This window comes from Amblyomma maculatum, chromosome 2 (assembly GCF_055883805.1).
Source record: "Amblyomma maculatum isolate TAMU_Amacu chromosome 2, ASM5588380v1, whole genome shotgun sequence".
NCBI lineage: Eukaryota > Metazoa > Arthropoda > Arachnida > Ixodida > Ixodidae > Amblyomma > Amblyomma maculatum.
Genome location: NC_139345.1, coordinates 118,025,628 through 118,048,472, shown reverse-complemented (window position 1 = coordinate 118,048,472; position 22,845 = coordinate 118,025,628). Strand labels below are relative to the sequence as shown.

The window sequence follows — 22,845 nt, the reverse complement described above, 5'->3', positions numbered from 1 at the left end:
TGCGCTTTTCTAGTAAATATTGTTTCATATGATCCTTTTGTTTTGCTTTATTTGGGCTGTGATTTATTGTTGTTGTTAGCAGTGAATGGAAAAATAAGCATAGCACTCAGTCGAAGACTAGACTTACATTAAACTTGAACTGGTGCTTATGGTTTTTGTTTTTTAAAAGTACTTTCTGTTATGGTTACTAGCTTACATTTGCATACAGTACGTTCACCATGCATATATGTTACGTTGTGCACTTTGGCTGAGCGCACAAAATTTTGAAATTTTGTTTATTTTAACGGCAGTCGGCTACAACTAACTTTGTACGGTGGCCGAAACAGACAACGGAAGTCAGGATCTAATTTACCTATATTTTTCTCAATTTTTGCTCTATTTCAGCTTTTCACAGCTGTGATTCCTTCCAAGTGTTATAAGATTTCCGAGAAGCTCACGGGAAACAGAATGCATAGCCAAGTTATTTCAATTGTAATTTTAATCATTGTGTACATCTGCTGCATGACATCGGCGGTGAGTGGACATGTTTTCTTAAGCCTTATAAAGAGTTGCATATGCCTTCGGCGTGAACTATAAGAAAATGTACGGTAATGGCTGCCAAGCGGCTAATGTGATCAGACGCATTATATATCTCCTTTGCTTGCAGATGGTCTGCGCACGCTATAAAACGTGCGCGGCCCTAGAGTGCTCGTTGTATTCAGCTGACCATGCGTGTCTTAATTGCTCCCCTACAGATTAGGCCACAGTCTGAAGACGTCGAGTCGTGCTTGTCTTACGACGTCAATTTTACGTTGGTAGCGAATGTAACTTGTATGCAAGAAAACTACGTGAACGTGCCTGAGGTGAGTGTGTCCCATCTGTTTGTCTCCATTTCTTCATTTTTACTTTGCCTTTCACACGGTGTCAAGGATGTAGTACTTGGTATCCCAGCTAGTGTTAACGAAGGTTAAAACGAAAACAAAACAGTGCGTCCTATTCAACTGTAACCAACTAGTACTGTTGAGAGTTGCATAACCTAGTCTGCAGTATTTTTTTTCGTTAGATAAAGTTAATGAATTAGTACATACTATTTAGCTAACGTTTAAAATGTTTGCTCAACGATAAAAGTCAGTGCGGAAGCCGCAGATCGTTTTGAAACTCAGCTGGCTGAAATGTTTGCGCCAAGGTACTATATTTGCTCAGCTTTGTTCAGCAGCCTCTATTTGAAAGAAAGTGTAAGAAATAAAGAAACTAACGGTCACAGCATCTAGCGCATATGTTTTTCCCAGCGCACGTGTAAAGTGGCGACGAGGACGATGCTTCCGAGATGAGTGAGTCGGGTTCTCTGAGGCGCCTGTTGAGTCACTGAACTTAGCACCGCTCTGAGGTGGTTGCCTTTGCATTTCGCAGGCTATGTGTGAAAGGGATTCCAAAGCCAAACCTGATTTCACCTGTACGGACAGCGTATCACGTTATAACCACAAAGGAACATCTTTCATAACGAGTTTTTGAAAGCCAGGAAAGGCCGAAAGAATACAAGTGTCGCCACCACCTGGCGATTTCTAAAATTAAAGGTGTAAAATGTGTACGTCGACAGCGACTTTTCTGCGCAGATCTGAGACGCAAGGCTGCACCGCCATTCACTTCAACACTGGCGGGGAAACTTTTTAAATCCAATATTCACGGCGATAAACGCTTATCTTTCAGCTGGCCAAACGGCAACGTGGCCACGAAAGACCAGAAAATTATTGTAGTGTGTAACCTAAAAAAAAAAAGACGGAAACTATGTGCTATGGTACGCGACGTATGTCCCACATGCACGCGTCGCTATACAAAAGGAGTTTTTAATATTTGACCATCGCAGTCAAGCCAAAGGCATAATTCAGCTTATATTTTCGGATGATGGTTACCTTTTTCTTTTTTTAGAAAACAAGAACATATTTAACGGTGGACAACTTTCTGTTACTGGGGAATTCTGCGTTGTGGTTGCTGTAGAATTGTATTGTATCTGACTCAAGACGTTTTTTTTTTTTTTTTTTTTGTACTGAGTTGGGTAGTGTTTTCCTCAGGGCCTCTTTAAGGCTCGCAAAAAAGAAAAAAAATACTCAAATCGTACCTTCTCCCAAACGTTTCAACCGGCTGTTTTTCTGGACGATAGTATAAGATTTACTCTGGCCTGGTGCTCGTCTTTTCTGGGGTGAAATGCTTAGGAAAACGGGCCATGGACCAAAAATCTGCATTCACAATTCTTTTCCTGATACCGCGATATTTAGGCATTCGCTAATAACTTTACTAATAATGAGGTTTTTGGAACGGACAATATACTGCTGAGAAGGTCATGCGGCTCTCAAAAGCACTCAGTTGGTTTCACTTGCTTAAAGAACTTCGTGTTTTCTTTTTTATTTGCTTTCGATTACGATGCCGGGTAAGCGAAATTCGAGCGCAGCTCTTGAGGCATTTGGACCATGAAACGGCGGTGGCGTTTGGCCTCGGCTTCTGTGGCGCGCCTCCGCTGGACCGAAGAATTTCGAAGCAGTTGCAGTCTCAGTGCGAGTATGACAGGTTCCGCCGCTCTGCCCCTCCTTCCCTGATTCGCTTCCTTTGAGCTATTAGTTATCCCCCCCCGCATCCTTTTCCTCTGCCTTTCTTCTTGTGCAGCCGCTTTACCCTTTCCCTTCACTTTCCTCGCGCTTTCTTCGCTATCGCCGTACTTTCATCCTCCGGTGTGCTCCGCGCTCGCACTTTCATCTTCGACTGTGCTCGCTTGAACTGACATTTTTATACCGCTGAGACCTGCGCCACTCAAATCGTGAACCGTAAAAATTGTTCCTATCTTAACTGGGACGCACGGTATCATTAGTAATATGAAGCTTCGCCATTTGAGTACACATCGAGAACTGCTGGCGTTAACGGAGCCACGTGAAAAAATAATTGTGAGCATCTTTACTATTTACCGCTGCGCACCGCAGCATGTTTTGTACAGTCGGGTAGTGCGAAGATGAGACCGACACTGACGCATGTTACGTCATCGGGTGGGTAGCTGTATGCATGCCTGCTCTCAATATGGTACGTCTGAGTGGCGGATTTCCGATGGGCATTGAGGGAGAATGATATATAATGCATTTAGGCCCGCTCCTTTCGGTCATTACTTTGAGCATAATAGAACCCTTTTTCATATGACGGCGCCCTTTTTGCACTTTATTTCTAGATCGACCCCTTTATTGTTGCAGTTCATTCCGCATTTTGTTTGTTTGATTCTCTCGCAGTACCTCACGCTCTGTCTGGCTCTGGTGCTCCTAGCCTGCGCCGCAGTCCTCGTACTGACGACAGTCGAGAAGCTGGTACTCCTGCTCCTTTTCACCCTGCCTTTTTGCGCACTCAGCTTCACGTGGGACGACAGCCTTTGGAACTTTGTTCCTGGGTACGTACCTTTTGTGTTTAGTGTATGCTCATGTCCATTGTATGATTTCGCGCGTCTACACTCACTTTCATTAATCTGTAGAAGTGTCACATTATATATGCACGAGGTGTGTAAAATGGCGTGATACCCGCAGCTGATGTTGAGGGCTACTTTTGCAGACGTGATAGATGAATTGGCGAGCCTGGCGACATTCTATGCATCTTTCCCCTGACATGAGGAACATGTACAAAACGGCAAGAAGAGATTCAAATTCTTCTTTTGCGCCTGATTTGTTAATGCTCCTTTCTTACTGGCTATCGTGTTCGAACCATATGTAGGCCATAGTGACCCCACACATCGCCCTTGAATTCTTTTCCATAGATCCAGGGTTGTTCTTCGACCACCGCAATTCATCGTAGTTGTGTGATTGTTTAAAGAAGTCCGCTGTGTAATAACTGAAGATGCAAGAGAGGAAGCGGACCCGTGCTTCTTTGTGAAAAAAAGAAAAATGAAGAAAGTGGTCCAGTATTAGAGAGAGAGAAAAAAACGCGTAGTATGCATATCAGGTCAGGTCAGGTCGGCGTCGATAAGACAACTACATCACCATCGTGGCGCACGCCGCATATAGGGAACTTGCATGAAGCGATGAATGCTGGGTAATCCGCCATGATGTTGTCGTTGGCAGCAGACGACGCAGCACGGCACTGCCACACAGCCTCGTATACATGGTCGCGTAGTGCGCGCAGGCGATGCTGGCGCGATCAAACAAGCGACTGCGGATCCTTCACGATTCCAAAAATACGTCTGCATGAGTGCAGAAAGGCAAACGACCTAACTGGCGACGCCGACGCGAATGGCTCGCACGGGCCAACACACGCGAGATCGACGCCAATCCGGGCAAGTATCAAACTACTCGCCAGAAATGAAATCATGAATGTCGGCAATGTCGACGGGCGGCCAGGTTCAGGCGCATAGTCCAGTCAGTTGTTCGCTCTTGAAGAGGCGTAGCTTGAACAGGTCCGCGTTGCACTGCTTTGCATTTCTCCATAGCGCGTCCGGTTTTTCGGGTGCAGCGTCGACGCGTACGTTTCTCGGGTAGCGCACGAAAAGCCGCGTGTTTGCTCGGTGGACCGCCGAAAACGACAAGGCACTTGCTTAATTCAGCCTGGCTGCGCTGCCCGTCGTCTGCTGCCAGCGACAACATCATGGCGGATTACCCAGCATGCATCGCTTCGAAGAGGTATTCATTGCTGTATAAAAGTTGATCATGAGCTTGCAATGTTCGGCGGTGTCCGCAACCACCGTTGTTTCTACGCAGCTACCTTGTTGCGTACAGCTAGAAGCAATATTAGAGGGAACATGGGAGCACGTGGATTCCACACTTTGCAAAACGCTGCCCACCTACAGGTAATAAGAATCAGTGGTAACGTCCCGTGCAAAGTAAGCTTTGTCGGCTGCTCTTCCCGATCATGCCCCTGCTTCCATCCATTCTCGTCTTCTATCGGTGACAGAGCTTTGCGAAATGGGAAGGTCACGCGCTCCCGTGTTGCCTTTCACATATTGCTTCTAGCTGTGCATGCGATTTTTCTTTACGAATAGAAGTATGTATGCAACAGCGGTGAGAAACATCGGTAGTGGCTGCGCCATAGTCCTTATGAAAGTAATAAAATTTCAATTAGAGAAGCTGTCATGGAGGGAGCCAGGTACGACCCCTCAGGTATATACCACCCTTAGATATACCACCTAAGCACATAGTGCTTTTAATAATGGTGAATGGTAAATTGTATGTAGTTTGGCACTTTTATACACACCGTGTTCTGAGGCCGTCTCCTTTCGTAGGACGCTCGGGCTCTTCGTACCGGAGAATGCGGTGGCTTCGCGTGCTCCACTCGGTGAATGGCATTTCAGCTCAAGTACACTTTATTATCACAGAGTCAATAAATTCCGCCCTTCATTAAACATGTTGGATTTTGAGTTTAGCAAAATGTTTTCGAGCGTAGCTACAAACACACATCGATCACTCACGACCTCTCTGTAATGGCAGTCATTTAAAGCGCAAAACAGAACCGAAACCAAAACTGCAGCTGTTGAAACTAGTCGGCAAGAGTAGCCAAACAAATCCAAAGTCAGCAAATATGGCGGCGCACCGCGCGCGTTGCGCGCGTGTTGTCGATGATGTGGTGTGGTTCGTGTTCATTCTGGCTCAACGGTGCGCTACAGTTATAATACTGGGCACCGCCCATTTAGTGCAGTTCCGGCACTGCGATTCTTTAATCTCGTGTACTTACCAGAACTTAGTTTTATTGTTCTCACCTTGCGGCCATCGCGCGTCCGTTATGCTGGCTGGACAAAACTTGGTACAAAGGCCTCTCAGCTGCAGCCACCCTTTCCCCGTAGATTTCCTGATCACAGCTGTCGAATTGATTTCGGCCGCATCCTACAGCGTTTCTCGCGCTACCTTCAATATGAATCTATCAGTCAAATCCCGAGCTCCGGTCCTGGTGACTGCCGGGCTACTGACAAGCGGCGGTCTGACCTGCGACGCAGAGGAGTGTGCTAAGAATATCTGGATTCAGACAAGGGGCTGCCGTTGGAATCTGAATCTGGTGGCATAAATCAAGGACCTTAACTAATGAAGCTAGCCTAGCTGTGCTACCTGAGGTATCGACTTGTGTAACAAAACTTGTCGAGAAAGCTTTACGCGACGTTAAGCAAGTGCTGTAGGTTTTTCCGAGTCCACTTGAAGCATAGGAAAAAAAAAAAAAAATTATCTTATTCAACATCTTAATTCGTCTCTTTGTGGTCCGCTGTGCTCGCTTTCCTTCCAGCGGCACTAATGTGGTCTACCTGAAGACTGTGGTGGTGCTTGTGCTGTGCCTGTACATAGCAGTCCTGGTGATCCACGGCTTCCAAACTGAGGCAACATCTCGCCTTGACTTTTTGTGGAAACTGCAAGCAATGGAAGAGAAAGAAGACATGGAAGACCTGCAGGCATACAATCGCAAGCTACTCGGCAATATCTTGCCAGCTCACGTCGCCGAATACTTCCTTTCATCTGATCACAAGAATGAGGTGAGCTATTTGTTCTGGCGACGAATTTGAAACCATATACGCAGCTGTCTAATTCCGCATCTTTCGCTTAAGGACACTCAGACATACCACATGTCGCCACTGTGGCAGTAGTTATGTAAGTGATATACCAAAAAAAAAAAAAAAAAGACAGCAACAAATAACCGCGGAATCGGAATGAGGTATAACACTCACAGCTTGTCATGCTGGGTAGAAAGCCAATGCAGTGTGCATATTTTTCTATTGGTCCTGTCTCATGGTCAAAGGTTAAATATGGCTCCTTCCTGTTTATGTTATAAGGTGCAGCTATCCAGCTAATGGGTGGAACCTGAAGGAAAACTAGCAACTGATTTTGAAGCCCCACAATAACCCTCTTTGAAGTTGTTTGCGGTACCTTTTTTTTTCCTTTTTTCTGGAGACTGTTCTTCAGGCCACCATGCTTTATCCACATGTATTTCTCTGTCCATGAAGCAGGGAGTATGTACAGCAGGCAATCCATACCAGTGTGTAGGTGACTTCGAGTGGACTAAAGTTACATTAGCGCACATTGATGTCCTGTGGTCAGAACACCTGACTTCAGCTTGATAGCAGTAACGAGCGCGTCCACTATCGTTAACTTGCATGTGACATTAGAGATACTGTAATCATGCACCGAGCAAAGATTTTGAGAAGTTCCAGTGTACCAGATCGTAGCTAGGCAGTCAACAGGTGAACAGCCTGTCATTATGCTCACAGTTCTCCAACGTGGCTACTATTCTGACATGAGTACAATTATGCACTCAGATGTTGCATATTAAAGCCTGGCCGCAACATGGGAAACATTTCGTAAATGACACTACCCTGCACGTTCAGAGGGAGCTACTTGTTGACAGAATGAATCAGACATTCAACATGAGCTTTCGAGGTTTTTGCAGTATATACCTTCTTACAATTTGGTGGCAATACAAGGCCATGTGACAGTAAGCCGTGCACATATATGATGCAGTTGTCAATGTACCCATGATACGAAAGCAATTGTGGGGCATGAATGGCTCTAAAGAATATTTATAACCATGAGATTCTTTTATGCTTGCTACTTTCAGGACCTGTATCATGAACAGAGGGACAGTGTCGGCATCATGTTTGCATCAATTCCCAACTTCAGTGAGTTTTATATGGAACTGGAGGCCAACAACGAGGGTGTGGAATGTCTGCGTCTCCTAAACGAAATCATTGCAGACTTTGATGAGGTAAATAACGACGCTAAATGCATACAAGGTTTTTATTTCTGGGAGAGCTTGGCTGGTACTGTTTCAGTTTTGATTTTTGCTCATAAGAAGAGAAAAATACTGTGTATGTAAACACACTTGAAAAGGCAGCAAGATGTGTGCTTAGAAAGGATGAATGATTGGGCTTCATGTAATAAATTCTTATGTTGCTTGCCAATGGTACACACTTGTCAAAAAAAGTATTTCAGGTTTGTGAATTTTTTGGGGAAAAATGGTGCTTCTTTGCAGTCAGGCAAAGCAAGTTAACAAAAAGCACTGAAGCTTGATGGGACATCCACATTTTATTTTTCTGGAAGAATACCCACTGATTTATTATACCCTGTCTCGGTAGTCTTTTGCAGCACTACCACAGCTGTGATGAGATCAGAGGTGACATTCTCACACTGTTCGATGTAGGGCTAACATAAAATAGACGCATGGGATAACATGCTTTAATTTAAAGTGTGCAATCACAAAACGCTATTTTAAATCGAGCCTTAACATGCACTCTAGTCACCTACGCTATTCCTTGAGTTTAGCATTCGTGACTGACGATGATGGTGTGGCCCAAACCCTGCCCAACGGGCGATCAGAGTGGGTTCTGGATCAGGCCTACAAAAGAACGTTCTACACAACGCCCATGCATTGTTCACATGAATTTGTCGTCTAGACGTCTCTGGCACCAGTGCTGAAGGCGTCGTTTAATCGTTTTCACTGCCTTGTTTTTGGCACTGTTTTCATGTACTTTATGGAATGGTCCGAGTGCTATTTGCACATGTCATGTTGCCAGTATGGCGGCGGGCTTCGAATTTGGCCGTCTCACTTCCATGTCAACTCATCATTGTTAGTGGGCTTTTCAATATGTTCATTCATCATAGATAGTGCATCAGGTGTTTACTTGGCCTAATCTTATCGACAGCAACATTCATGAGTGTTTAATTCCCTGTATTTTTAATTTCAGTTAATATTCATCCCCTGAGCATAAAGAAAAGAAAAAAGTCGGACCACTAGCAAAAGTGGTCTCTGTCCAAAAAGAAAAACCCAATAGTGCCATAAGGCTTAAGTTGCCGTCACAGGCTGGTTTGCATATGCTGAACGAAAAATTCAGATGTGAAAAGCAGCGCATAGTGCAGAAAACATTTCTAAAATTTCTGAATGTTAAGTCGAGATTAGGTATGTAGACAGCATCCATTAGTAGTCTTTCGCTACCGTATCTGCATACACCGCGTCGTATAACATAAAGATGATGCAGCACAGAGGAACGCGCTTAACTCACTCTCGTGATTGGCTGAAGAGGTTTCAGCTTCTACAATCCTGTAAGGGACTGATGAGATAGAGTAGTATAATCAGGTGAGCCCGAAATCAATTTGCAAATCTGCATTCCGCACAATTCCGCCATGATTGTACATTTGTTTCCCATCGGTCAGGTTTGTATCTGACATTTTTTGCAGTTTTTGTGCATTTTGAAATGCAGTATATTAGAAAAAAAAATTTTTAGTCTGTAGTCTGTCTCATTGTCGAGAGTAGACATGAGCATCAAAAGCATGGCAGTAAATGCAAAGCACATTGTAAGCTGTTTCATAGAAGGCAGTGGCCTCGCTTAGGCATTGGCTGGGTCTTATAGCTGCTGGATCTTAGCCACTTCTTTTGCCTGCTTCTGTTCTCGTATTTGGTCAGCACACACGATTTCACCGGCTGTTTTCACAGCTTGAGCAGTTGCTATCAGCCAGTTCTTTTCCTGCTGAATAGTGTGCTCTGCTTTTCTCTCTTGAGCTGCACATTTCTCAGCATTCCTTGCTTTTTTTTTTATCTCCCTGCCTGATGTGCCATAGCACTTGCTCTGTTTAGTCCTAGCAGCATGTTTAACCACTTTGGCCATCTTGTCACCTTCACAGTTGGCTACACAAAGTTACTGTTGGGAACATAGGCAAGCATTTCTGTCTGTTGATCCATATGGCTCCGTTACACAAAACAAGAACACATGTTTTTCATGCTACATAAACAGAGGGAGCTAAACTGCAGAACTCTTCATTAAGGTAGATGCTTTCTTGTGGCGTCTGCCTGGTGCGTTTTCTGATGCAGGAGAGTAGTCTCATTCAGCCACTTATCTGTATGCCAGAAAGAGCACTCCAAGGCAGTTTGTAGTGCTTGGTGTGTGTTGTGCACTGATATTGCCTTCCCTGTTTAAGGAGCCCTTGCTTTACCTACTCGCGCTGCAAAATAGAGTTAGCTCCAAAATTTTTCCTGTTGCTGCCCTCTCCTCATACCAGTGTGCAGTGGGAGATTGATTGTGGTAGCTCATCTCTACCGTTCTCTTCTTTCAATTGTTCATGATTGTTTCAGTTGTCTACAGTTGTCTAAATACACAATCAGTAGCTCATATTTCAGTTAGTTGGTACAAAAAATTCCGACTTTTATCAGTTAACATTATCAGCATTAAATACATCTTTCTAGTGCTAAACAAATAGTAGCAGGGACCTAAAGAACACAACAGTCGAATTTCAGCAAGAAGAAAAATGGCACAGAGCTCTCGTCAGTGCCCTTTCAAAAGAATTGTAGCCTTGTAGTTTTTAACACATCCCTGAGTTGGAAGCTTAAGATTTCCTTGCTGTCTTGCTGGATGTGGTGGCTGCATTAAGGAAGAAACAATGGGCTAATAGCAGCAGAAAGTTGCAGAGATGGGACATTGCCATAAAATGAACTCGCAGTGTGCGCTGATTACATGTGAACATGCTGAAGGATTTGAAGACTCAGTTATGAACACATTTGCTCTGCAAAGCATAGTACACAAGTTTGCTTGTGATCTTTAGCAGATCGCAAAGAACTGCCACATTATGGTGTAAAACAGACTTGTCTCCATTCTATCTCGTTCAGCTTATGTTGGTTTAAATTTCCTTTCTATAAAAGGTAATAATTTATTCTTTTCTCTTTTATTGTAAAGTTGAGCAGTATGCAAGACAGAAAGGCTTTGTGGAAGGTTTTTTTGTTCCTATCCTGCTAATTGTTGTAGCAAACTTTTCCTAGAGGACAAATTTTACAGAATTTTGTGAGTAATTATATGCAGCACACTTCCAAGAACCTACTTTTGGGAGATGTGGTGCACGATATTTAGAAACAAAAATGAAGAATGAATAACCCTCACATCTTTACACTGAGTACTGACTGGCATCAAAAAAAAAAAGATATGATAAAGCTATAAAATTATATTGTATCTCTGGTAGCGTGCCAATAACTTTGCAGGCGTGCCAAGATACTTGGCAGTATTTTCGGGGCTGGCTTTGTCATGCCCTTTATTACAGTTTGTCTCTGGTGCGTGTTTACCATGAATATATTTTTGATCAGGCTGATTCTCTTTCTTTGGAGTAACAGAGTTTAGTAGTGAATCTACTCTTACTCTTGATAATCAAACTTGTTGCTCTTGACACCTTTTTTTTTCTTTTTTTGCAGTTGGGGAGGCATGCCTTTTAATTTCTGTCCAGATTTCAAAATTGTATTTGTTGAAGCAGTGTGTTTTGTTTGCATGCTGTCGTAGCTGATTTACAGATGTGCTTGCGCAGCTTGTTATTTATGTATGCATGTTGCTTTTGAAAATGGTATGCATGGAATTCTTGTAACTTTTGACTAAAAACAACAGAACTGCTTTGTTAGCCATATTTAAAATGCTTACAGAATTATGTGCACCAATGCTTTGAAGTAGACTTCGGGGTAACTCGACATTTTTGAACAGTGAAATGAACATTTTAAATGTTGTTTCCTATAGTTGCTGTCTGAAGACCAATTCAAATGCATCGAGAAGATCAAGACGACCGGCTACACATACATGGCAGCTGCTGGCCTTACCATGGCGCAGGAGGACATAGCACGCAATGTTCATGTTGTGGCGATGGCAGAGTATGCTCTCAGGATGAGGGAGCAGCTTCATCATGTCAATGAGCACTCCTTCAATCACTTCAAGATTAGGATAGGTATGTAGGCTTTCTTTCTTCCTGCTCTTGCTACAAGAAGGAAAGTAGGAAATTTTACCGGCAGATTTCTTGCACAACATGGTGGCAGCAGTAACTTTAAATTTCAGGACGCTCATTTGCTACGTTTGCCATGCCTAATGTGCAATTAGGAGAATATTGCTTCTCTATTCCAACTTTTTATAATGCTACATTGCAACTGCCACCTTCCATGTGTTCAGTTGAAGATAAGGTCTAAATAAATGTGAAAATTATAACATCCTGCTGCTGCTGCGGAACAGTTGCATCTCATTACATCTCCACTAATTTTCAGTAGCTTAGTCACATTACGGAAAATTATGCCTTGAAAGCAGCATGCACTCAGTCATGATTATGTTGACATTCTGCAGTTTTATTCAACCTTGTAGCACATTTTAAGCTGACCAGGGCAAGTGGCTGCACAGAATGTATATGTATTTTCAGAAGCTGTAGTGTGCTCAAAGTTGGTAGGATTTTCATGGCATTTGGAGAAACATTTTACTTTTCAGTGAAGAAAGGAAACATTGCGAGCATAGTTTTTATTAAAACAAATTTTTTTTGATAAAGCAAGGGTAAATATCGAGAAGGCTGGTACCTTTAAACATATTGCCCTTTCTTGTCATATGCTGAAGCAATTAAGCTAGTTATCGAAGATTCATATTACTGTCGTTTTGTGGCATTATACAAAGAAGTGCATGCAGAATTTATCTTTGATTTGTTGTCTAAACTATTATGTCTATCCAAAGGACTCCCTCTAAGGTGAACAATGTGAGACCATTGGTTAGTTTCCCGTAGGGCTCGACATAAAAAAAAAGTTAATTGAAGACTAACTGTATCATGTGGTCTTCTTTTAAGATGAACTTTGGTAGCAACCGCGAATCATGGCGACCCCACATAGCGATTCAAACTAGGCATTCCTGTACTTCAAGTAAAAAAAGCATTCTGAGGACGATTATCACATTCCATAATGAGAAATTAGAGCACAGCTCTTTAGCTTCCGCAGTGCTAACATATGGGCCCTCTAGGCAGCGCTTGCAGCCATTTGTTATTACATTTGGTTAAACAATTGGTTACTACAATCATATGGAGCATGAAGGGTCTGCTTGGCGGCGGCAGTGATCTGCTTTGGTGGCGTGAACTGCAAGGTCCTCTCGGATGCAGTACCTAGCTTTTGCTTCAGCGGCGGCACTTAGCAATCCGCGTCACGACAACACTCAATATCACTGTCACCTCGTCAGTGAGCATTTTTCTGCACAAGAAAGCGCGCGCTCACAAGATAGCTTCTGCGCACCATTGTGGAAAACTCTGGGAACCTGCCTTACGGGAGCACGCATTCTTGGGTGGGAAGCTTTTCGGTCAATCTGGATAGGGCGGTGCACCACTGTGCCATTGCTGGTGGAGGTGTGACATGGTCAGTTCTTGGCACTGCACATGCGTCATGTGCCGCGCGCTGCCTCTCACAGACTAATAGGCGCGTATGCACGAATTGCGTTTGACGGTTGGCTCGAGAACTTAAAAATACAGAGGCTGCATTTTCAACTGACACCGTGCTACAGCATGCGTTATTGCAGGGTAGAGGCAGCCAGGTATTGACGCCATGTGCATTGCTTGCTACATACGGAGTTGTACCTGCTCGTGGAGGGGGTAGCAGAGATGCCACAAATGGAGTGAGATAAGAGAGAGACACGGCTGCATTGGTGGAGACAAAGCTGAAATCAGAAAAAAAAACAATACACACACGCACAAAATAGCAGCCGCTGTGAGATACGCTGCAAAATAGGAAACAATGACAAAAGAACCAGATCAATCCCATTTTCAAGTAGATAACACGAGTTGGTTTCATGCTTTCGGTCCTCAGCTCACATCATACAGAATGCAATAAATGTTTCCTTCGCACTTGTTCTCTCTTTGGAAGGCTATGCGGGATCTATTTGGGCACTCTAGAATGCTCACGTGTATTTTCGGGGGCACTTATGTAAAGATGAACTTATGCTGGGATGAAAACCTTTTCTGGTCCCTGATGTTTACCTTTGTACTGGAAAATGTCAAGAATGTAGAAATAACATTTTCAGCGGTTAAGTGTTGTAAAACAGTTAGGTAACTAAATATTGTGAACCTACATACTTACATCAGTGCTGTTGCAACCTGCCGAATGTTCACTGCTCATTCAGCAAGCAATCTGGATCAGCAGCAGTCGATGCAGGTGATATTAACTACCGGCTGTGCCGAGGGGTGCATTTTAACGAGAACAAAATGCATCTGTGATAGTCAGCCAACAAATCGAAATTCTCGCTTTCTTCGAGAAGTGGCTCTGTAGCGGAGCGAGTAAACTGCATGACATTTTTTTGTCCGCTTTTTCTCCCCTGTGCATTCTAGCATTGGATAGTGTGGAAGAAATTGGAACGAGGAATAATCTGTACCATTCAGGACCACACCCAGTTTTCTCCAAATTAGTCACACCTTTTGTACAATGCATGCATGTGACAGTTGCCCAGGTTTCCTCTTGTTTTGAGATGCACTTGCTCTTTGCTTAGATTTTCAGTCACTTTCACCTCCGAGAAAAAATCTGTCTCGTTTGTGAATCTCAGTCAGAAAAAAATCAGAAAGTTAATTACAGAGGGCAAATCTAACTTCTTTTGTGGAATTGTTGAGTTAGGTGTTTGATTGTCCCATAATTTTTGAGCATGCGCATTGTAGTGTGATGTTTTGTCATACTATTCTTTTTATGCTGATAGAGCACTCCTGGTTTATTGGGTGTTTCATGTTGTGGGATGCATGCAAATAGGTGATCTGAGGTGAGTCTTCTGTGGAGTAATTCCTTCTAGGCCCAAATGATAAAGCAGTGGCTTCTGCAAGTCTATGCCGCCACCTGCCATGTGCTTTTCTTGTCTGGCCACACGATGAGATGTTGTGTTTGCTCTCTTTTGAATAGTGTTAGGTAGGCCTTTGTGTTTTGTGAATGGCTATAGAGGCATTATCAATCCACAGAGCAGAGCTTTACATCAACTCTGCCTCATTTTGATCTTTGCAGGCCTGAACGTTGGACCTGTAGTAGCTGGCGTGATTGGTGCAAAGAAGCCCCATTATGACATTTGGGGAAACGCTGTCAATGTTGCCAGCCGGATGGACTCCACTGGCGAACTGGAGAAGATTCAGGTAGTGCACATTTTTTTCACCTTTATTTATACTTTTTTGAAACAAAAATGATTGTCACCTGTTTATGTACTATATGCATTGTAATTGCCACTGAGCAAAGTGAGTCTAGGCTCAACATCGGATATGAAGGGCAAATGCTTCACGCTGCATGTTTGTGCGGTAGACTGTTATCGGCGGGCAGATCCGGGTTCGAACCCAACAGAAGTGGCCACATTTCAGTGAAGGCGATACAAAAGGTGCCCGTGTACTGCGCGATGTCGGTGTGCAGTAGAAAACACCAGGTGATCAGAATTATCCAGAGCTGTCCACTACGGTGTCCCTCATACCCTGAGTCGCTTTAGCTCATTAAACTAAAAAAAATCATAAACTGTAATGGTGCTCACAAAGCAATGTTGTACTTTAACATTAGCAATGAGAGAGAGAGAGAGAATATGGCTATTTCCACAGTATTGCTTGAATGGGGATATTTAAAAAAATACATATGAATAAAACTCTGATGCACGCTGTAACTTCATCACGGATGAAAAAAAAAAGGGTATTAGTTCACCTTACGTCATAATGATTTTTATGTTGCACCTAAGTGAGTTTGATCTCGACTTAAGGGGAGATGCTCCTCGAAAACACTTTTTCTTTAATATTGAACCTAAGGTTATGAAACATTGGCCATTTATAGAGTTTTTAATGCTGATTCCAAATATGTTTTTACTTTTCACATATCTTTATTAGTTTTTGTGTAGAAGTGTCTGCAAAAGCACAATATAGGGCCTTTTGTGCACACTTTTTTGATAATGAAATGCATGTTTAGACCAGCTTGCAATAGCTCATTATGTTGCTTTGGTAATATAGTATGTCGAAAGCTACTTCAAATTTATTCATTTTATCCTATAATTGTAAAAAAAATTCAGGAACACCAATGTGTATATTTTGGGCACCATGTGTCAACATTCTGAATTTTGTTAAAAAAAAGTTCAAGAGATTTTTTATAACCAGGTAGATAACAACATTCTACACACTTTGAAGAGGCTGTGCGCAAAATTTCATCCAAATCTGACCACTGAAAGTACTCAAAATTTGTTGCACAAAATGTAAAAAATGCTGAAAACTACGAATGGAGAAAATTGCATTTGAAAGTTTCAAACATCGGTATTTTTTCATAAACACAACAAAAGCACATGAAACTTCTTGCCACTGCTTTCATGGCCGCACCATGAACTTTCTTGCCGATAGCAGCAAAGTTCTTGTGGTGTAATGGGTTCGGCAGGTCAAGAATTGCACAAAATCGCGACAGCTGTTCGTGTCCGATGCCAATCGCGCGCGCAGCCACCACCACCTTCACATTGACGGCGAAGCTGTCGCGAGAGCTTCCACTCCGATAGTCCCGATTTCCACTGGCGCTATCTGCAAGTCCACCGGGCACAACGCGTGCACAGCAGAAAGCACTGATGCTAGGCACTCGCTACTTTCACAGTGCAGCTCAAGAAAGGCCGAAATCCCCTTTCGCTTTTCCACCGGTTCGCGTACCGCAAGGGTACAGGTGCGGCACGTAGGGCAAGCAGCACCGCTTACCAGCACCGTAAGCGTGCTAATCTCGCATATCGCAACACTCTTAGAATATCGATGACCGCATGCTGCCCTATCTTCCTTGAAGAGTCCAATCTTCACCTCCGAGGTGCTCACAAAGTTCACCGCGGCATCGATCTCGTCCGAGTGCACGTTGGCCTGGTTAGGACTAGCTTGCGTCTCCCGCTGCAGTTTTCCGGTGAGGTCCGCGACGGCGTCCTCGGTACGGGTTCTTCGACCGAGACTTTCGAGCTCGGAAGTTGCGCTTTTGCGTGTCGTTCATCGCGAACTCAACAAATGCTAAAAGGCCGCTGAAAAGAACTAGCAGAGCACGATGTAGCGCGATCCAAACGCTGCACAAAACGAAAGCAGGAGGTAGGCTTCGCCACAGCGTCGTATCAGTCTAGGCCAATGACGGCCTCTCTAGAGCACCACGTGATTTAAAAGGTCCAGTAGGGACGCTCGAAGCGTGCGCGGAAAACGTTTTTTTTATTATTTGCAGCCGAGATACGAAACTGCGAGAGATGCTATCTACAAGAGAAAGGCTTGCTCAACCTCTCCCAGCAAACGGCAATGGCGGGCGACGCGGCGTTCTCGAAGTATAGGCGCACGAAAATTGACGATTTGCGCGGAAAATAGCACTTTCTCGAGCCACCGTGGTTGAATAAAATGGACTTTTTACTAACTTCACGATCGAATTTTGCCTTGATCTTTTAGAAAGTTGTAGCTAAATGTTCAAAGATAATTTTACAGGCAAAAACTCAAAACTGAAAAATTACTCGGAAAACTCGCTTTTTCGACGCGCATCTCCCCTTAAACATGGTTTTTGCTGGAGCAGGAGATATTGAATGAGGAAAATTGCCTACTGAGCTAGATTCAAACCTTGTTTCACTGGGGTGGGTGGCATTTTATCAGCTGGGCTGGGAGCTTTTGTTCAGTCCTCACATGCTTGGAGGAACTTTTTATGCAAGCTGAGTCTGCACGACATGTTCTGCTGCACATGCATGCTGAGTTGCGCAAAAAAAAGATGGTGATGAAATGCAGGGTGATGGATGATTTTGGAGGCGGATCGAAAGTGTATAATAAACCTTTACTAAGTGTGTTTAATAGCCACTACTTCACTGGTGACGTATCTGGCACTGGAGAAAGTAGACACACTGGGATGGGAATGATGAGTGCGATATTAATGAAGTTCTCTTTTCTTTTCAACACCAATTAGATGCTGACACGGGCCATTTTGCATTTCCAGTCAGTGGCCCTGTTGCACTAGATGTGTGTCCCTGTCAGGGACAAAAGGGCCTTGAAGATGAAAGAATGATGTCATTTGCGCGGTCAAAGTACTTTACTGTGCATATACTAAAGAAAAAACAGCTCGAACTGTTCACGTGGACGAGATTCCCACTCTCTGAGGGGCTTATGGCACAGGGCACCAAACCGTAGACCGGAACCTGAACAGCTAAAATTTCCTTGGGACTTTTCCTTGAAACTGTGGTTTGTTTCCTTCCACTTAGCTCACTTTCAAATGCTGGCCATAAGCCATGGGACTAGACTAAACAGACCTTCCTTCTGCCCTCTGCATAGTGGCCATGGCCGTCAGCCATACTGCAATCTCTCTGAAAACGAAAACAAGCAATCATGCTGAAAATGCTGGAGGCACTCTTGTCCTGAGGAAATGCACTGATGTACACATTGCAGTGTATTCCGCGCAGCCATAAGTGCCTACAGCGGGAGTTATGGGCTGCCCAAGGATTGAGGCCCCTTCCTCTCCTCTACCATGAATGAGCAGTGCACGAAGAACAGCACAAAATTGCAGAGGGAAAATACAGCGCAACAACAAAAGAGCACAGGGAAAAGCAGCAGAACATCAAAGCAGTGCAGATCAGTTTAGTGCAATGCTGCTTCCAGAGTTGCATGACGGGACCAGGAGTTATGTCGTCCTTGCTTGCTTGGCTTTGTCTTCTCTGTGTCATGCAACCAGAACTGGGGTCACTGAGAAATGAAATTGGCCCAACACACTTGCCTGCTTTTATTTCATTTTTTTTGCTTCTACTTTCTAACCCACCCCGCCAGGTAAATTTTGGTGTACTGGTTCTCTTTGAGATGGTAGAGCAGTCATTTGTTTTTATTGTCATCTAGTGCTAGATCCTTTTCATTCACTTCACCCCCGTCACTGCACACTGCTTTAAAAACATGGCCATGTCTGTCTTTAAAACGTGCAAACCAGCCCTCTCAGGCCTTGAATGAATCAATATTAGTGAATCAGTGGAACATATTATAGCGAAGCATATCTTTCATTACCTAGAAACAAGCTGTTTACTTTACCCTCACCAACACGGATTCCGAGCAGGCCTTTCCACCACTACACAACTTGTAGAGACAATTCACGATTTGGCAATGACGATGGATGCGAAGCAGCAAATTGATATAATCGCTGTAGATTTTGCCAAAGCTTTTGATAAGGTGCCACACAATAAATTAGTTTTTAAACTGGAAAGAGTTGGAATTAATATGAATATTGTAAAATTGATTAAAGCGTACTTAGGAAATCGGAACCAGGTGGTCAAAATGGATGGTCATGTGTCCGCCTCACTACCAGTTCTTTCAGGAGTTCCACAGGGCTCTGTTCTGGGACCGTTGTTATTTTTGGTGTATATTAATGATATCTCTGCTGTCATGGAACCGAATGTACGACTGAAGCTATTCGCAGATGACTGTTTAATTTATTCCACAGTTAGAAACACGGAAGACCAGCTTAGAATTAACAACTCTTTACAGGCATTAAGCGAATGGTGCAAAAAATGGAACATGGAAATAAATTATTCCAAATCAACGTACATGCACATTACAACGAAGAAATCTGTTCTTTCGTTCCCATATTTCATTGGTGACAAGTGTTTGGTAAACGTAACTCAGTTTAAGTATCTAGGAATGACAATAACACAAAATTTAAATTGGGGCACACATATAGAAGAGGTGTGCTCTAAAGCACACCAGAGGTTATGTTTTTTGAGAAAAAAATTGGAGAATGCTACACGAGATGTAAGACTAATTGCATATAAAACTTTTGTGAGACCAATCCTTGAGTATGCGTCAGTAGTATGGAGTCCTAAACAGAATTATTTAAAGAAACAATTAGAAAGAGTTCAGAGGTACGCAGTACGCTTTATTTGTTGCCGATATCGAAGGACAGCCTCAGTTACAGATATGCTTTCTTCCTGTAACCTGGATTCATTAGAAATACGTAGAGAAAAAAATCGCCTAAAGCTACTATTCCAGATGCTCCAAGGACAGGTAAACATTCAAAAGGAAACATATATACAAGCGCCAGGCAAACGGAGTTCTAGAACAAATCATAGTCGGATAATTCAGCCGTACTACGCCCATAGTGAAGCTTTCAGAAATTCCTTCTTCCCCCATGTAATTGAAATGTGGAATGACTTGCCAATGAGTGTTGTAGAACAGAATGATCTGCATGAATTTGAGCGATCTCTGGATGACCATCTGCTTGAAAGTGCTATTTGATGCTTGAATGAATGTACTGTCTTCTGCTGATGTATTTAGTGATTGTGAATGATTCTATTTTCTACGAAGTTTTCATACCCTCCCTGTAAGGACCCTCGCTTGAGGGTTAACAGTATTGTTAAATAAATAAATAAATAAATAAATAATTACAGCAGACTCCCCTTAAGACAAACTCGCTTAAGATGAACCCTCGGTTAAGGTGAACAGTGGAGGTCGTTTGTTTGGTTCCCCATAGAGTCAATGCAAAAAAAATCCGCTTAAGATGAACACTTTGCAATCGCTAATCGGTTAAGATGAATATTCACGGCCGGCCGCACCCCACCCGCCCCGCGCAGCTTACTCGACCGTCCAAGCAGCGGTTCAGTGGAAAGAAAAAAAAAAAAAAAAGCTTTTCAGTGCCACGACCATCCGTGCCGCCAACGCACGCAGACTCAAGCACGTCGGCGTCGGAAAGGCGATTTTACGAAGGCGGAAGAGTGCCGCTGCTCGTCCTCTTCCACCGTTCCCCCGCTCACTCCTTTTGTCCCTGCAGTAGGAGTAGGTTCGCGTTTCGCGTCGCGCCGGCTGTCTGGGGTACGACCTCGGGCAAGGACGAAACAGAGCGCAGAGAGAAAGAGAGAGAGAGAGAAAAAAAAAAGAGCATGCTTGGCCCGGCCAGCAAAACTAGCGAAACGCGGGAAAAAAACACAGTGAGAAGAAAAAGCAGCCAATGACGTTTCCCAATGGTGATCACGTGATAGTGTCGTCATGCCAGTGCTACCGAGCTCCGCGCCTTTGCTGACCGCCAACGACGCCTACTACGCAGTGCACAGATCCATTGTTCGTGGCGGGTGTGCGCGTCGTGTCCCGCAATTTTCTACCAGGCTGTCACCTCGTGGTGTGCGCTGTTTTTTTCGTGCGTACCGTGTTCGCCGTGTTGCTACTATGGCTAGTCGGCCAACAACTCGAAAAAAGCCGCCTGAGCTTCTTGAGAAGGCCGAAGTTTTGACCAAAGTTCGCACCGGCCGGCTTTCAAAGACTGAAATAGCTCACAAGTTCGGCATCGCGAAAAGTACCGTGAGCGGTATCGTGAAGGACGAAGTGCGGATTACCAGTGCTTTGGAAGATGGTGAGTTTGCGCCGAAGCGGAAGAGGATGCGCACAGCTATGCACAAAGACCTTCAAGACGTTCTGCTTGCCTGGGTGAAGAGAGCGCGCAGTGAGAATTTGCCAGTGAATGGAGTGCTACTGAAAGCTAAGGCGGAAGAAATTGCTCTGCGACTGAATGTCGAGTTTGCGTGTAGCGATGGGTGACTCGACTGTTTTCGGAAAAGGCATGGACTGGCCTTTCGTTGTGTTGTCGGCGAGGCCGCTGCAATGGATCAAGCGGTCTGCAGTGATTGGAGGCAGAACAAGATGAATGAACTCATGGACGAATATGACCCTCAAGACATATACAATGTGGACGAAACTGCGTTTTTCTACCAGCTACTCCCAAATAAAACGCTCGCATTTGCTGGTGATGACTGCGTGGCGGGCAGATGGAGCAAGCTTCGAGTAACGGTCCTCGTGGGTGCAAATATGACTGGGACTGACAAACTAAAGTTGCTGGTGATTGGCAAATCTAAAGCACCGCGCTGCTTTAAAAACAAAAACGCTGCCGGTCACGTACATGGCTAATTCAAAAGCGTGGATGACGCAGGCACTTTTCGAGCAGTGGCTTCAAGAGATGGATCGCCACTTCCAGAGACAGAAGAGAAAAGTTCTCATTGTTGTTGACAACTGTCCTGGACACGGCCACTTCGCCGGACTTCATGCCATCCGACTGGAGTTTCTACCAGCGAATACAACGGCGAAGCTGCAGCCTATGGACCAGGGAGTAATAAGTAGCTTGAAGAGGCACTATCGTCGCTCTCTGCTGCAAAGGATGCTGATTTGCATGGAGAGCAGTAAGGAGTACACAGTTAACCTGTTAAATGCTGTCCACTTACTGATGAGCGCCTGGGAGCAGGTTACTCAAGCCACTATTGCCAACGCCTTCCGCCATGCAGGATTTGTGGCGCTTAGTGATTGCTCAGTGCAGAATGACTGCGATACTACGAATGAGGACCACACTGCGAACTTGGAGGATAGAAGCATTGTTTCTGCGTTGAGCAGTAAGGGTGTGTTCATTGACATCAATGCGTATGTCAGCATTGACGAAAGTGTGGAAACATGTAGGGCTGACACACTGGACGCTCTGATTGAAGAAGTGCTTGACCTACCATTGGAAACTGCTGCTGAAGATGACAGCTTGAATGTTATGCCTGAATCTGCACTAGTTACCTGTGATGCAGCTGATGCCTGCCTAGACACTTTAGTGCAGTTTTTTGAACAGTGTGAGGGCACTGAAGGGCGTCTTCAAAAGTTAAGCGAGATGTCTGCTTTTGTAGCAGGCCGTCGATTTTCACGACAGACACACAAAAAAAAAATAACAGACTGGGCAACAGTCAACAATGCCTGATGCCTTACTGCTGCAAAGTGTAGTAGACAATCATTAGTCCAATAAATGCTTCTATTGCAATTTATTTTCCTGAAAGGCCATTTTATCCATTTGTTCTCATATATGAGGTATTTGGACACACTCTGCATGCTCAAACATCATTTATGGAAGCACTCTTGATTAGGCGAACTTCTGATAAGACGAACAATTTTCATGGTCCCTTGGAGTTCGTCTTAAAGGGAGTCTACTATATTTGGAGGGCATAGGTCCTGGCTTGTGCACAGATCAATGGTCCGCTTAACGGGAGCTTTGCGTCACGTGCAATAGCGATGCACTGCAACAACGCGTCCACCGGTGGTGGGTGGGCTGCAGTTCGCAGTTCGCAAATTGAATGGAACTTCTTACCTTCAAAAGTTTCCATTATCTGTGCTTCGTTCTTGACGTAGGTTGACAGTGTGCTTCTTTTGACGT

The 22,845-nt window shown here is 44.1% G+C and overlaps 1 protein-coding gene across 6 annotated transcripts in view; it reads left to right on the top strand.

The window, feature by feature from the left end:
• The window catches only part of LOC146199670 (adenylate cyclase type 5-like), a 238,128-nt gene that overhangs the window by 205,335 nt on the left and 9,948 nt on the right, over positions 1-22,845 (top strand). For all 6 annotated transcript variants that reach the window (XM_084595179.1, XM_084595176.1, XM_084595178.1 and 3 more), the window contains 7 exons: positions 385-513; positions 735-842; positions 3,246-3,400; positions 6,208-6,451; positions 7,531-7,677; positions 11,456-11,660; positions 14,707-14,831. In XM_084595179.1, coding sequence (XP_084451305.1) covers positions 385-513; positions 735-842; positions 3,246-3,400; positions 6,208-6,451; positions 7,531-7,677; positions 11,456-11,660; positions 14,707-14,831 — 1,113 coding nt within the window. The remainder of the gene's footprint in view (positions 1-384; positions 514-734; positions 843-3,245; positions 3,401-6,207; positions 6,452-7,530; positions 7,678-11,455; positions 11,661-14,706; positions 14,832-22,845) is intronic.